The 16,087-nt window shown below is 41.6% G+C and overlaps 1 protein-coding gene across 2 annotated transcripts in view; it reads left to right on the top strand.

The window, feature by feature from the left end:
- The window catches only part of DOCK1 (dedicator of cytokinesis 1), a 279,672-nt gene that overhangs the window by 51,388 nt on the left and 212,197 nt on the right, over window positions 1-16,087 (top strand). For both annotated transcript variants that reach the window (XM_021400439.1, XM_021400440.1), the window contains exons 19-23: window positions 2,149-2,246; window positions 5,241-5,330; window positions 5,823-5,923; window positions 7,643-7,777; window positions 10,686-10,794. In XM_021400439.1, the coding sequence (XP_021256114.1) occupies window positions 2,149-2,246; window positions 5,241-5,330; window positions 5,823-5,923; window positions 7,643-7,777; window positions 10,686-10,794 (533 nt within the window). The remainder of the gene's footprint in view (window positions 1-2,148; window positions 2,247-5,240; window positions 5,331-5,822; window positions 5,924-7,642; window positions 7,778-10,685; window positions 10,795-16,087) is intronic.

The raw sequence follows: 16,087 nt of genomic DNA, 5'->3' as shown, positions 1-16,087 counted from the left end.
TGATGTCTTCTGATCCTATAAATTTCACTTGATCTAGACAACCTATAGTAATTACTATTTTCTATAGGATAAGTGCAGTTTACATTCTTACCTTGTTCTACTTACTGTATTATTTTATGCCTACGCTTACTGAGAGAGTAGGATTAAGTGGCTGACTGGTGCTTTGCTGGGGTTGATGCTTGCAGTCACAGAGTGAAGGCACATTCTTTCTGTACACTGTAACTTATTTTTCTTATTGTTGGGCTACATTGACATTTTCAGTTCACACATGTATATTCATTATGCATTTGCTGTGTCATCACACTGAAAGTGCACATGGGTTTGTTTTCTTGGGGCGTTTCATGACTCCATCCCAAAGATGTTGGCTGGCTTTCGTCCAGCTCTTTTCTTTTGTCAAGCTGGTGCCTTTTTTACAAGTCTGACTGAAACCCAGTTTGGTCTTAGAAACCTGATATAAATGTATTCATGAAATGCTTTGGTTAACTCACAGAGACATCTTTAACTTTCTTCCAGAAGCACTTTTTGTATTGATGTTGAGTTTTTGAGACTTTGGTTTTGACCTATAGACTTCCCATAGAATATATTAAAAATAAAAAAAAAGGAGGACTACAGCTATTGTACTACACCACTTTAGCTTTGAACGCCCTCCAAAGAGGGAGATGGCTTGTTTTAGTCTGAGTGCTGCTCAGTGGAGAAGTTACTCCAACAAAAACTGCACTGGAGAGTTTTATTCCTTCCATAGAGTAAAAGATTTTGGGGAACGTCTAGCAGCTTCTCTCAATCTCTGAGTAATTTGCTCAATAGACTGTACAGATGCATGTCTTGGCAAATCTTTTGTTGGTTGCTTTGAGGGGTTGAATGAAGAGTGAGGGAGATTGGTTCAGAGATGCTGTTTGTTTTTAAGAGTTACCGCGGCAGAAGTCACATCGTGTTAGCCGTGTTTTTTGGTATTTAGTAGTATGCATTCATAATTCAATGGCTAAAATGAAGGTAGAATTATAGAATCATAGAATTAGCTAGGTTGGAAAAGACCTACAAGATCATCCAGTCCAAACATCCACCTACCACCAATAACCCCACTAAGCCATGTCTCTCAACACTATATCTAAATCTAAATGTTTCTTGAACACAGTCGGCAGTCATTAAAATCTTGTGGTTTTCTCTTTGGGCTCTCCTACCAAGGATGACTTACAGATAGCTTGCTCTGTGCTGAAAACTGACTTCTAATGAAACTGGGAGGAAGTTTTCCCCGGTGCTAGTTGGGCTAAGGCGTGATGAGCTTGGACTTCTGGGTTAGCCTGCAGTTCCACGTTGCATCTCAAAAAAAACCCCAAAAAGCAGAAATGGATATAACTTTGGTGCTGCCATGTGGTTGTTAATGGCATGCTGATTTGCAGATAGAACATGATCGTGTGTTGTCTCACAGGAAACTGAAAAATGGTGCTGTGGTTCTTTGTGACTAATAAAAGAGAGAGCACACCTGCTGCATTTTCCAGTTGATCAGGGAAAGATTGAGTGACACCATTTTAACAGCGGGATGTAGAACCTGGGGACAAGACAACTTGCAGTTGATTCTTCTCGTGATCCAATCCATGCCCCAGCCCATCACTGGAAAGCAGCCGAGTGGTTTGGACGTTATGAGTTGCTAAGCAGACAGCTTTCCCCTGAATTAACTTAGTTTGCTACTGTTTGGCTTGTGCTGTCGTATTTTGCTTTCATGTTATTTAGAGAGAGCAAAGAAGCTAGAAACATTCACACTGGAAGAATCACAGCCGTGTGGATATTGCTGTGTTGGTGGATGACTAATTTCGTGTTGGCATCTTTTTTTAAACACACAACTGTTGTATGCAGCAAACTAGAAATGAGGGACCGGACTTCCTTGGCCCAGATTTTACAGATGACATTTCAAAATCAGTCTGCTTTCATTTAAAGCCTTTCAGAATTATTTCAGGACAGAAATATTCTACTATGTTTCTGCAGTGTCAGAGGTACATTAGACATGTGTTGTTGTCCAGTGAAAATGGCTGACCTACAGCAATAAACTTGCTTGTTCTGAATATAGTTACAGTGTGTGAGTGAAAGTAAATATCTTGCATGATATAATAATAGAATATTTTTTATTTATTTTTTAAATTTTTTAATCCCTAGTCGATCTCTTGGGACTTCTGAAATGGAGATCTAATACGAACCTGTTGCAGCAGAATTTGAAGCAGCTGATGAAAGTTGATGGTGGTGAAGTTGTTAAGGTAACAAGTTCATTTCATAAAAGTTAATTTGGTGTTTAGCTTTGTATTTTTCCCTAACCCCACTGCACATACATGTAAATTGAATTGTAGCCAGGTATCTCTTAGCCTTCATGATGCTAATCTCCTTTCCCTCCAAGAACGTTTTGTTAAGTACTGGTAAAACAGATGTAACATATACATTTATATTAATGTAGAATTTTTTGTTGGTGTCTTCTAGTTATTGTAGACTTTTATATACAGATACAGTAAGGCAAAGATTGTTTTTCTTTGCAAGATCTTGGAATCATCACATTACGTTATTTAATATATTTTTAATAGATGGATGTGAAGTTCTTCTGAAAATACTGAGCTGAGCCAAGTTATTTACATTTGCCAAGGCCACTGAGTGATTGCACAGACCTACATAAAGACAGGTTTATTTATGGAAAAGAGTAGGCTGAGACTTTATTGAATGTGTTCCCCTAAATCAAATATAATAAAGTGTCAAAAGATGTACTGTACTGGGGACAGATGACCCTTAAGGGCCTGGAGTGTTTTAACTTCATTTGGATTTTAATGTTTTTAATAGAAATATAAAGAATGCCTTATCTTAAAGTGGCTTAAAACATATGAGGCTGTTGATATTGTTCTTTATTGAGTGTGGTGAGAATAGTATCTCAGATAAGATTTGTTTTTTGGGGGAAGGTTTTCCTTACTGCTATTTTGTTACGGATCATTGGATGGCTAAAAACTTGACACTGGTACTCGGTTGTGACGAGCGTTGTCATAGTGCTGTCATTTGTAATTTTCACTCTTCTCCAAACGACATCAATGAGCACACAACAGATCAGTGCTTGATGGATCCAGGGGATTTTAGAAGCATCAGAATGCTGTGCAAACGAGGTTCCAGTAACAGCAATATTAGTTCCCTGGCACTCCATCTCCCTGCACTGCTGCTGGGCTTGTACGAAGCCTTCCTCGCATCTCCCTCGTACGTGGGAATTGGGGCACGACTTGGTTTATGTGTAGGACTGAAGAGCGAGTGCTTCATGCTGCTCTTTTCACCTTTTTCATTATTCTGAAGGCTGCCATTTTGCTTTATCTGCTACAGTTAGGTTCAGAAAGTCTTTGTGTAGACTGATCTCTTGCACATTAGGAATATCCAGCACGTAACTGTTCCTGTTTCTTTTTCCAGCTTCTTGGGCCTGCGTATTTTTAAAAGCAGCGCATGAATTCAGGCTGTGTGTGTTGCAAAGAAGTATATATTTGATAAAACAGGTTGAAGTTCTCTGTTAAACTATTTCTGCTTTTTGGAACTCTAGTAAAACCTCTCTGCCTGATGGTGGTCATTCGTCACTGAGTAGGGACCAGCGCAGATCCTTGCTCTGTGGCTGGCAGCATCAATACTCGATGGAAGCTGTGAATGTTACCTCCCTGTAACAGAGGCTCCGTCTCCAACATCTGTGCAGAGTCCATAGGACATGACAGTATAAGCTGGAAGTCCAGAAATTATTCATGCTGCCTCCCTGCCTGATAACTGTTTCCTTGTTGACAGCAGCAGCACCGTTTCTGCATCCATTTTGCTGCTACATGAAGTCCTTGTAAGCAGATTCAGAGCTTGAACTCAACCAATGCAAGTCAGTGTATGATACCTCAGTGTGAAAGCAAGGCTTGCTCATTTGTGGCCCAGGCTTCTGACATCCTTTGTTTTGACAACTTAAGACCTAAGTAGGAAATACTTTGGGCCTGATAGTACCCTTCAACCCAAGGGCAGAGCTCTTCTAACAATGCCGTACCATCTCCTTAAGCTGCTGGTGCTTAAATGCTGAAATTTGGGGTATTCAGTAGTACTTAGTGAGCTTCTAGGTGGAGGTTAGCTCCTGAGGCTTACCTCTGGATTTAGCAGCGAGTCTGAGTGAATCGCTTGTGGCCCAGGAGACTCCTTGCACAGGCAGAAGTTCCGTAAGGGGGAAGGTTGGAGTTGAGGTGTTCTTCCATTGCTCTCACAATGCACATAATATCTCCTTGTGGTTATAGTCTCAGGAAGCAATTGTATAATGCTTGCTGAGGTGTTCCTCCCCAGCTGTACTTTGGCTACCAGATTAAAAAAAAACAAAACAAAACATTTTTACTTTGTTTGAGACAAAGTTGCAAATCTTAGGTTATACCCCTTCTCTCTCAACCAAACAAAGACAAACCATGGCCAGGATCCAGTTCTGCCTTGGAGAGCCCCACGTTGCTGTTGGCATCTGATGGAAGAAGATGCGCAGATGTAGAACCCTGTGTGGAGAGAACTGGATGTGCTTGACATTCTCTGGTTTACCAACGTGGTGCTTGCTGTCAGTGGGAAGCAATGCTGTAATTAAATACGTGTAAAACAGCTTTTATCGCTCTGTTCAACTCGTGTCCCCTGACCCTAATCTGCTTTTACTTTCGTGTTGCACAGATCAGGGTGTCCAGCCAGCTGGCTAGTGAAGACTTCCTCTGTACAGGGATAGACCTGTAGGTTTTGGGCTGGGGCAGGAGGTTGTGTGCTCTGTGTCCCACGCCTGCATGTACGCTGTCATTTGGAATTGTGCAGCTGTGAAAAGCCATACGCTGTGCACTTCTCATACTGCTCAGCTCAAACTACTCCGGGTGACTGGTTTGGCATGAGCCTGAGTTGCTTGTCTGGTTTGTGCAATGAAACATCAGTCTTCAGAAACTGCATGACCCTGTTGGCTGTATGTTGAAACTGAGTTTTGGAACATATTTTGTTCGTTTCCTATAAATAGATTAAATGTTTTCTTCAAGTACCGAGTATGATTTTTTTTTTCCTATTTTTTTTGAGTGATATGGATGCATAGGTAATGAACTAAAAAGAATTTGCTGAAAAACAATGTTAAATTTTCCCTTTCTCAGCTAACTTTCAAAAATGCCTTGCATAAATGAAAGCAAATGCGTCTGCATAAGCCTATGTGAAGTCTGGTTTTTATTTTTCCTCTTAAATGTGGTGGCTTGTGTATTTGTTTGTAGTTTCTTCAAGACACACTGGATGCACTTTTTAACATAATGATGGAGAACTCAGAGAGTGAGACATTTGACACGTTAGTGTTTGATGCTTTGGTAAGTTTGCATCCTGCGTAGAATAAAATGTACTGTACTGTAATTATGAATAAAAAAGGCGATCGCAATGTCAATATTGAAATGCAGTTTTCTGTTGATGCAGTCATTATTAGCTGTTAACTCGTTGCTGTTTTTTGCTTAAAAATGCATGGAAACGTTTTATTGTATCCGAAATTTCAGTTGGGCGTCATTGGGAGGTGCGAATTGGATGCGACTGCATCGTGCCCTCTTCCCAGAGAGGATCCAAGTGTTGGAGCAGCTGAGCAGCAGAAGTTAGGGCAGAAACAGGAAGCTTCTACTTGGGTCAGCAAGCTTTGTTTGGAGCAGGGAACTTTCACAGGAAGCAAATTAATTGCATATGGGGAGGATAATCAAAAGTCCAAGTCTGTCTTTGTTTTTAATGTTATTACCGTGGCTTGTCTGAAAATAGTGGTTGAACATACAGGATTTTTTCTTTTTTTTGATATTGCAATAATTATGCTCATTTTTCAGGTATTTATCATTGGACTGATTGCTGACAGGAAGTTTCAACATTTTAATCCGGTGTTGGAAACATACATTAAGAAGCATTTCAGCGCTACGTTAGCCTACACGTAAGTCTTCAAAACTCCTTTTTTGCATTGGGATGTAACGTGGTTGCACATTTTTTTCCAGATAATGCTGTTTAGTTATTTGTTTAATTAGGAATTTGCCCATAGGGAGACCGAATATATTATGTCTTCCCCTTCTAAAATGACAGCAGTGAAATATTTGCAAGGAGAAAGCCTTGACTTTGTTGTACTGGAGGAGGGGATAATTGACTATTTCAGAAGTTGCTCTGTAAGGAAAATATTCATAAGCAATTCTCAGTCATACTTGAGAAGGAAATAGTATCTATTTAAGATTCTTCAAATATGTGTTGTTTGGTGCATTAAATTGGCCTCTTCTCCTATATTATCTGTATTACTGTCATTTTGGGGAGGGAGTAGTGAAGAACAAAGAAAGATCCATTACTTTTTGTTGTCTTAGATATTTTTTTGGCAGTTAGGTCTGTTGCTGCTGCTTCAGATTGTTCATGTTGGAGAAAAATACGTAATGGATATCTTCTTGGTGTTAGGAGGAAAAAAAAAAATCCAGCCAAGCAAACCTGCTGCACGCTTTGCTGTTGTACGGTCTCTGTTACGTGAGCAGAAAAGGTTTGAGGAGTATTGATTTAAAATAGTGAAGAAGTCATGCCTTTAGTCACAACTTTGATATTGCGTTCACTGCGCTGAGCTGCTGCCACTTCTGCTGCCTGTGTGGGAGCACACAAAGGATGAAGCATCCTGCAGCACCTGCCTTTGTTGCTGGAGCTGGAGGTGGCCTTTCTGCTGGCAGGCAGGGCAAGCATCTATCCCTCCTTTAAATGGAGAGCTGTAGAAGCAGGTTTCAGCTTTGGATGCTGGGAAGATGTGACAGTTTTGGCTTGATTTGTGACCGTGGGCTTGGCAGATCCCTGCAGCCTGTCTGGCTTTTATTGCACCAGGCGACGTAAAGAGAGGTTGTGTTAAGAATATGTAAGTGGCTACCTGAAATTCTCAAATAGTTCCTATTAAAAGAAAAGCACGTATATCAAAATGTCTATCTATACAGTGCTGTTGCCTGCAGTGGTATATAATGTTGTACTTACTTCTAATGTGCATGTTGAAGCATGCACTTGTAGCTAGGACGTTTTAATACAGAATTGCTTGTTGTTGCTTTTGTATAAGTGGTTTATATTCATTCAAATTGAGGTAGTCAGAATGGTGCTATTTTTAAAATGGTGTTACTTCCAAATTTGACACACTTGGAAATTCCATTATTCCACATTCTTAGCTGCTGTCATATGAATTTTTAAGAAATACACTTCACAAATTCTAGTCCAAAATGGATGGGAAAAGCTACGTAAAGGGGAGACCTTAACGAAGCAAGACACTCCCATTTTGAGTGGTTTAATTTTAGCAAGGTAGCTGCGTTTAATGCTATTATTTTGACTCTTATTAGTAGTTGTACCTTTATAATGGCCTTGTTAACTGGAACATCCTTGAATTTCCAGTGTAACAGGAACCTTATCAAGACATTCTCTATTGTTTGTGTGTTGAGTGACGCCGTCTGTGTTTCTACTCACTCAAGATCAGGTTGCAGCTACTTAATCAGCATAAGCAAGTTCATAATGGGTATTTATTAGTTGCATAATTAAATTTGTATCGTGGAAGGCTCTCCTTGAAACATAATTTTTCCTTCAGTCTCTCAGTGTCGAAATTCTTTGCTGTGAACGTGCTCATAACTTCTCTGTGTTTTCTCTTTCGGAACAGCAAACTGACTAAAGTTTTAAAAACGTACGTGGATAATGCTGAGAAGTGTGGTGTCACTGACCAACTCTTCAAAGCCATGAAAGCTTTGGAATACATCTTCAAATTCATAGTCCGGTCCAGGATACTGTTCAATCAGTAAGTGTGGTGGCTGTGGGAAATCCCTGCCCTTCTGGCTGGTAGTGTTGTCTAAAAGAATCACTTGGATTCCTTCAGAAGCAGTGACCTGCACCACAGCTCCATGGTGCTGTCTGTCCGTAAAATCAAGTACAAATAATTATTCGAAGTTAATTTTGAAGTCAGTACCCTGTTTTCTACCCCAAATATGAGAAACGTTACAAGCAAGTTGATGCGTTTATCTTAATTTAGATTCAGTCATTTTACTATTTGTTACGGACTGAAACAAACTTATTACAGGGGATTTATGTAGAGCTGTGAAGTCGCTGGCTCCATCAACCTTTCTGTGAATGACAGAATGCAGTTTACTCATTTAAGATGCTTGCTGTGATATCCATAAAATACCGAATGTCATTTAGAGTGTTGCAGGTCCTACAAATCATTTTAAAACGGGGAAAAAAAAAAATCTCTCGCTGCAGATTGGATTTACAGACAGTATGACCCCTCTGTATTGGCCGTTGGGTTTTCTCATTCTAAGTACTAATTCAAAGTACTTTAGCCTTGAGGAGCTGCAATTCTCAATGACTGGGGATTAATTGGGAAAGCTGCTGAATGCTGAATGACACCACAATTGGTTCTGCTGTAGGACTGAAATCCTGCCTGAGATGTGCAACTGAAATGATGATAATGTCAAAGTCTAGGATTTAACTGAGAGGTTTCAACAAGCAAACAGAATCTTTTATTGGGGAAAAAAGCGTGTTTTTGACTTTAAGGTAGTAATATGATAGACAATAGAAACAGCATTTGGGGAATGTAACAGCAGGCAAGCTTCAGGGCTGGATAGTGCGTGGAAGCTTGGTTCATCTAACTAAAGCATGGCAAGTTCACTTGTGCAGTATATCAAGGTCTATGAGGGCAAAAGATTGAGTGAACTTGAGAAAAATCATTATTTGGTTTACTCAGTACGGATTCCAGTGGCGATGTTCAGTATAGAAAAGTCTTTAAACTTTGAAGGCAGTGTTGAAGGAAATGCTGCTATGCTTTTGTGTATTACTAGGTGTATTAAAGGAAGGTATGTTAAATAGCTGGCAATAGAAACGTATTTGTGACTCTGACTTGCTTGTTTTTATTACGCTTTCCTTTCTGAAATGCAAAGCTTTTCGTCTGAAGCGGTTTGATTTATTGGACTGTCAAGTTTAGTTACTCCTTATATTAGTATATGTTACACCTCTCTAATGTGTTCAGGGGGACACTGAAATCCATAATTGAAACTGGGAGTTAGCACATAATTTGTCCTGTATAGCCCCGAGTTTCAGCCTGAAAGGGGAATGAAAGCTTGCACAAACAAAATAGCGCAACTTAATAATTTTTCTGTAGTATTTGTTTCCCCTGTGTATTTGTTAAATAGCATTTAATAATACCTGTGGCTCCCGAAGGGTTATGAGCACAATATTAAAAATGATACGCATTAGTTTCAGTGCAAAGCAGCAAGAACACCTCGATCTCCATATTTGTTTAAAAAGATATGGCCCTCTCCTTCTCTGAGAGGCGGTCCGTCGTGAAGGACAGCTTGCTTATCTTCAAGTGTGAAGATATCATCCTGAGACTGTATAAAGTACCTGGCTGTGGTGCTCCTTCTGAGCTGTACACCACACTCAGGGCTCCTTTCTTGCTGGGTTTTACAGAATTAAACAGGAAAATAAAGGGGAGGTGTGGTGAGTGCTGCTCTAATGGGTCTTGGTGCAAAATGGGCTCAGGGACAGAGCTCGTGTGACTGCAGGGAGCTTCAAAAGCTGGTGGCTGATGGTGGGGGTTCTTGGAGGCAAGCAAAGATGCCTGGGTATACGTGGAGTGGGTTAGGGGAGAACATCCATCTGATGTGTTCAGACACAGCTGTTGAGATTTGAAGTGGGTGGAAAAGTGCTCATTGCTGGGTTTTGGTCATGGAAAGTTTGTATGGTGTCATTTCATTAAGCTGAGATTTGTGAAGCTGGATACTCTGTGTGAAAGTGAGTCACCTGCATTGCCAAAGAGGAGAAAAAAAAGAATAAAGAGTAATAAGGAATTGTGTGGAGGAAGTGGTCTTCTTCTTCCCTTTCTGCTTTGCGAGGATGAGCTCATCCTGCATCTGAACCAAAAATCACACTGTGTTTGAACACACTAAGGAGTTTCAAAGATATTCGTTCCAATGCTGTATTGAGCCAGAGGATGAGGTTCTTCTGCTCGGTTGTAGGTCGATCGTAGCTTTTTTTTTCCTCCTTTAGAGCTTCTGAGGTCTTGCAGCAGTTTTTATCCCCCCAGAAAGCATCTGGCAGAGAGAGAAAGAAGTTGCTGCGGGCTCTGATCAGCTCTGGAAATCCTGTCTGAAGGCACCTTGCAAACTTCAGCACGGATTAGTCATTCCTCTGAGGCAGCTGTATTGACTGTGTGGGAAACAGGACTAGTTTTGTGTCAGCTATCCAGAAGTTAGGAGTGAAATACATTTTAACTTCAGTCCTCTCTTCTCATGCAGAAGAGTGTTGAGGAAATAGAAGGTTGATATGTTTTCCTTTCCTTCAGAGAGTTTAAGGTCGCTTGCCTTGGGCCTCTGGTAGATTTTAATGATTGCGAGCAAGTTGTCAGGATGCTTCCTGGCTTCCACATCACGCAGCTTCTTGGCATCGGTCTTTGCAGACATCTGCTTGCCCTGGTGTGGGCTGGGGCCTGCTGCCTGGGCCTTGGAGGCACAAAGAATCTTTTCCTCCTGCTGGCCCAGCCTGGTCGCTGCTGCTTTAGTTTTCTGTGAAGGAAAATTCTTGGTGCAGTGTGACGACGTGCAAACTCACGTAGATGAAAATAAAGTGATGCGAGGACTTACCGGTCACTTGGACGGATCTTTTAAAGCGTGTATTTCCATCTTTGGTTTACGACACACCCAATTATTTTTCAGGCTTTATGAAAACAAAGGAGAAGCAGACTTCAGGGAGTCTTTGCTGCAGCTCTTTAAGTCCATCAACGAGATGATGAGCAGCATCTCCGATCAGACCGTCATCGTGAAGGTAAGAGGGATAGAGCTCTCCATCTTGGCTCTTGTGTCCTCAGCTGTAATTCGGCATTCGATAAAGTGTGCGTTGCAATTGTGCCCCAAAGTGTATTTACCTCTAACTTGATTAATGCTTAATGCTTCTAACGAAGGCGTTGTGGCTGCACCAAGAATGCATTTCAAACAAGTTTACTTGCGTTGCTGCAAATATGTCACTTTCGTTATTAGCTCATTTAAATTGAATCACCTTATCTTTAAGGTATTTTTAAGTCTTTTTTTTTTTTTTAGGTACTGATGTTGTATCCTCATGCACTCATTTATATCCTAGACTGTTCAGGAACCTAGTATCTGAAGCCCTAGTGCATACTTCTGTGTGGCAAATCAGGAGCAAGTCAGACTGCAAACTCCACCCCCCAATTCCACCTTTTCCCTTTAATGTGGTGCCTACTTATGGTAGAGTTGGTTGCCTCGTGGAATTGGGAATGTGATCTCTGACCTTTAATGGAGAGCCTATTAATATTGCAGAGCCATTAATAGGTGAATCCTCCAGCCCTGTAATTTAGAGCAGTCGGAGGTCAGTGTGTCAAAACCAGTCTCGTATTCTTTCAGTGAATTTTGTTCACGCTGAAAAAAGTGTAGAGACTGTAGTAAACACGTTTGATGAGCTGCACCTTGAAGTTCTCCTTGTGAGCCCTAACAGAGTTTATAAAAGGATGCACCTCTTGACCCAGCTGTGCTGAATCGGTTAGAAGATGATCAGAAAGGGGCGAAGAACTGGGGTTGAATGTGGGAATAATATGACTTTTCCTGCTCAGGTGTGTAGTAGTTATACATTAGAAGAATTTTATACATCAGCCAGGAGGCAAAGAAAACAGTGGCAGTGCCTGTGCAAGAGGAAGCTGTGAAGTGTGGAGTGGGAAAACTCTCAATCCAACTCTCGGTCCTTTATAGCTGGGCTCAGGCTCGTGGTATTATGCTGAGCACACGGCAAAAAATAGACAGTGGGGAATAAAGCCACTGAGTTGGAATGTTTTGGTTTGCAATTGGGAACTCAGGCTAACATCTGATAACAAAATAGGGGGATGACGTTATTTGAGTTAGCTGCCTTTTCATTCTGTTTTCGAGCATCTACCCTGAATGGAAATTGCTAAGATTGAGTCACAGACTGCGTGTGCTACAGATAGGATGTTTTGCAGATGATGAGGATCAAACATAATGTTTATTTCCTGAGACTCATTTGTGAGGGCTACTTCAGAATGCAAATGAATACGAACTTTTAAAACCACTTTTCTAACAGCGTTATGCCTTGAAGAAAAATAATAAATCTAAAGGTACTCACCAAATCAACTTTGTTGCGTTCAACTGGGGGGGGGAAAGACGACAGACTTCCTAGCAAGGGGGGGGCAGAAATCACATTACATCAGCATCCATCCCAGTCTGTGCTTCACACCCTGCTTCCTGCAGACTTGTGCAGAGTGCACCCACGCTGCAGCTGACGGCGTGAGCACGAGGGTGGATGCAGTGGCCACAGATGAGCACGAGGCTGAGCGAGAAGTGTACTTGTGGGTGCCTTTCAGCAGCCTCCACAGCCTTTCCCTTATTATTCATTCATTGCTTTCATCTCCTTGGGACTCTAATTACCTAGCTCTTAGAATATGTAATTGTTAGTATTGACTTTTTGCAGCTTGCGAGATTGCTCTTATTATGTTTGAGTATCCACTGAAGCGCTGCAATTCTTTCGGCAACTAGAACTTTGTGTTTCCATTCCAAAGAATAGGTGTAGAATGTGGTTGCTTTGTTGGGTGGTGCTTTTGAAAAGGAGCGAGTGTGGCTTCTGCAAAGCAAGCTGCTGCTGGACAAACGTGTTGGAGCCCTGGGAGGGTGTCAGTAACCATGGAAAGCGGGCTGTGGAGTGTCAACCATGACATGGAGCTAAGTGCCATGCCTCCAGAGGATGCTGAAGCAGCCAGGAGCTGAGGTGGGATCTCCTGCTGCTACCACCGGGGCCCGAGCACTGCACTGGCCAGCCCAGCGGGGTTGCAGCTGGAATTCCCCTTGCCAAAGTTGCACAGAAAACTAAAGTAGATAGCAGGTGAGTTGTTGGCTGGGGGTGTTCTTCAGTTCAGATCAGCAGATCCAGCTTTATCACTTTCAGGCTGTTTTTTTTTCTTTTTAAAGTACTTTGAGAAAGCGAAATAAGCGTATGTGAAATAAGTCTGTTTGGAGAGATAAGAAGCTGAAAAGACCTACGCAGAAAATTAAGGTGCTTCACATTAGAGGAGGCAGGTACTTAATTCCCAAATTTGAATATTTCTGTTTCTCCTTTTAATGCTTCTTGATAATTTATGGACGTGAAGCAGAACTTCCACTGCAAAGTTTTTATGAAACGCTTACAACTTTTCCCTTCGGACTGGCTATGCTGATCTTTGTTATTTTTTTATTTTTTTCCCAGCGTGTCTGTGAAGGGAGCAGCCTTCAGGCTGACATTATGCGGGGGAGAATGAATGACTGGAGTCTTATGTTCTTGGGAAGAATTACCCTTTATCTATTCAAATATTTATGTCCTTGTGGAAGCTGATGAGCTGTTCCCGACTGTTGCTCAGCTCTTCAGTTACTTAATAATTTGCATTTAAACTGCCCCTCTTTTTTTTTATTGATGCATGCAAAGCCTTGAAAAGTAAAAAGTTTAATCAAAAGAAAACTGCCTGAATTGCACAAGGATTTAGGGTTGCTTCGCCAGCCTGGCTGCAGATTTGGGCTTTGAGTAGACAAAACCAAGAGTGTTTTTGTGGAGCAGGTAGAAGGTGGCTCTCGCAGTTTAGTTGACTACAAGCAGGGATAACTGCGCGGCATTAAGTTTTCCTCAGGACTTAAAAGGATACTACAAACAAGCCAAACACGTGTCTGCTTGCAAAGTCCTCTGCTGTACCCAAATCGATGCCTTGTGTTGCTGAGGTCGCGGTGGCTCCTGCTCCTGTGGCTGGGAAGGGCACTGAGATGGTTGTCCTGAGGAGCCTCACATCCACCTGGAGATAGGAGCAGCATTTCTGTGCCCATCTGCAGCTGCTTCTGGTGGTGCTATCAGGGCAGGGGCCCTGGAGGGAGCCGGTTCCTACCCCATTAGCTGCTGCTGTTAACGAAGGGCTGCTCACCTGATGCTTAGTATGTGTGTGTGTGCAGTTGGTGGCTTAATATCAAGAGGAAAAAAAATGTTATTATGCAATGTAGAGATGGGTGGCCTTTTGTATAGCAAAGTAATATTTTAGAAGCATTACCGACAGTTTAAATTTGAGTTGTGGGTCTTCAGCTGCATACTTTTTACTATTAGTAGCTTAGAAAGCTACGTACTTCTTACTATTAGCAGCTAAAAGCTTGTGCAGAGCAGAGCACTATGAGCACCTTCAGCTCTTGGTGGACTCAGAATTGCAGGGGTTGGAAGGGACTTCAGGAGATCACTGAGTCCAACCCCCCTGCCAGAACAGTTCCCTACAGTAGGTCGCACAGATCAGCATCCAGATGGGTCTTGACTATCTCCGTAAAAGGACACTCCACCACCTCTCTGGGCAGCTTGGTCCACTGCTCCATCACCCTTACTGTAAAGAAGGTCTTCCCCATGTTAGTACGGAACTTCCTGTGTTCAAGTTTTAGGCCATTACTCCTTGTCCTGTTGCTGCTCACCACCGAGAAGAGCCTGGCCTCATCCATTTGCCTCCCACCTCCCTTTAGATATTTATAAACATTGATCAGATCCTCAGTCCTCAGATATGTTGCACTTAAAACACGGAGGGATAAGTATGAATTGAAAGAAAATATTTCATCTTAGGCTATGAATGGTCAATCCCATAGGCTTGAATTAGAAAAGTTAGCATGGTGTGAATTTGTGTTTAACGTGAATCGTATTATAGTTAGTTACCTGAGTAGACTTCCTTTTCTTTTGAGTTAGTGTTGGCCATAACTGAGACAGTCATTCAGGTCGTTCACCTTTCCTGCTTGCTTTTTCAGGTGTGCAGTTGTCCAAACTGGAGAGGGAAATGAAAACACTGATCTGAGCTGACAGATGTTCTAGGTCATCATCTCACCGCAGTCTTTCTTGCATGATGAATAGTAGCGGGCTGCAGTAATAAACTCTCTGTACATTAAGCTGTTTGCTTTTTCAAGTATCAGTTTGATTTTAAGAATTAGTTGTTGAAAGTGTGCAGTGCTGGATGCTTATACGTATGGTGACACGCGTAGAGAGCTTTCCTGATTTTTGTTCCTTTTTTCTGCTAATGGGTGCATGATAATTATTTCCTTAACCTTTTGCTGTTTAAGCGCGAGCTCAGCCGAAGCCTAGCACGACGTTTCAAGTTTAGATAAATATGCAAATGTTTCCTACTAATTTATTCTTGCATCTCTTTGAAACAAGGGCAGTCGAACCAGCTGCATCGAATTTACGGGGATTGTCTGATTTAGGCTGTGTTTGGATGAGGGAGCTGAACTGTTCTCAGCAGGGTTCTTGCAGCTTGCTCGAATGTTTGCTGTTCTGTGTGGCTTTGTGCTGCGGTTCAGGAGGGCTGAAAATATAGATGGGCAGGCGAGTTAGTTCTGTGCTTTAAATGATATTGATAAAGTAGGCGTGTATATAAAAATTATCCCCTGATGTGACCACAGAGAACTGGAGCAGAAGATGATAGCGTTTCACTAATGAGAATTCTCTTGTGTGTGTGGTTTCTATAACGCTTGTCACTTTTAACAAATAGTGCATGTTTCTCAGCATCCACGGTTTATTTTTCCCTAATAATAAGCGCTTATTGCTAAAACCACAGAAAAATATTTAAATGGAGAAAGACATTACAGGCTGCTCAGGTTGCGCTTGTCATCAGGAGAAAACGAAACAGGCTGTGCTGGGCTGCAGGGCTTTTCCAACAGGTTCAATATTTTATGATAGTCATTTAAAATGAATTGAGTGCCAAAATGCATCTATGGACTAAGGCTTCTCTTTTTTTTTAGGGACCTCTATGGGAACGTCTGTTGTTCCGCTGGTAACTAATGCGCTAATCTCCCTGTGATCATGCTTTATGCTGTTTTACACTGAATGTTGTGCCAGAGGCGTGGGTTCACTTGTGACTTGGAACAAATGATTATTGCAGACTCGGGCAATTCAAAAGTAGATTTTAGGCATTCCTGGAAATCACTTCATCCAGCTGCTGACCGGGCTTAATTTGGTTGGCTTTATGAGATTTGCAGCCAGGGATAATGCTTGTGTAGAAGGTATGTGTTTTCTGTTCAGTGACAGAAAAGGTGAAAATTAACATTGAAGTCATGTACAG

The sequence above is a fragment of the Numida meleagris genome, chromosome 5, assembly GCF_002078875.1.
Source record: "Numida meleagris isolate 19003 breed g44 Domestic line chromosome 5, NumMel1.0, whole genome shotgun sequence".
NCBI lineage: Eukaryota > Metazoa > Chordata > Aves > Galliformes > Numididae > Numida > Numida meleagris.
Note: the sequence above shows the minus strand (reverse complement) of the source record. Positions and strands in the feature narration are given on the sequence as shown.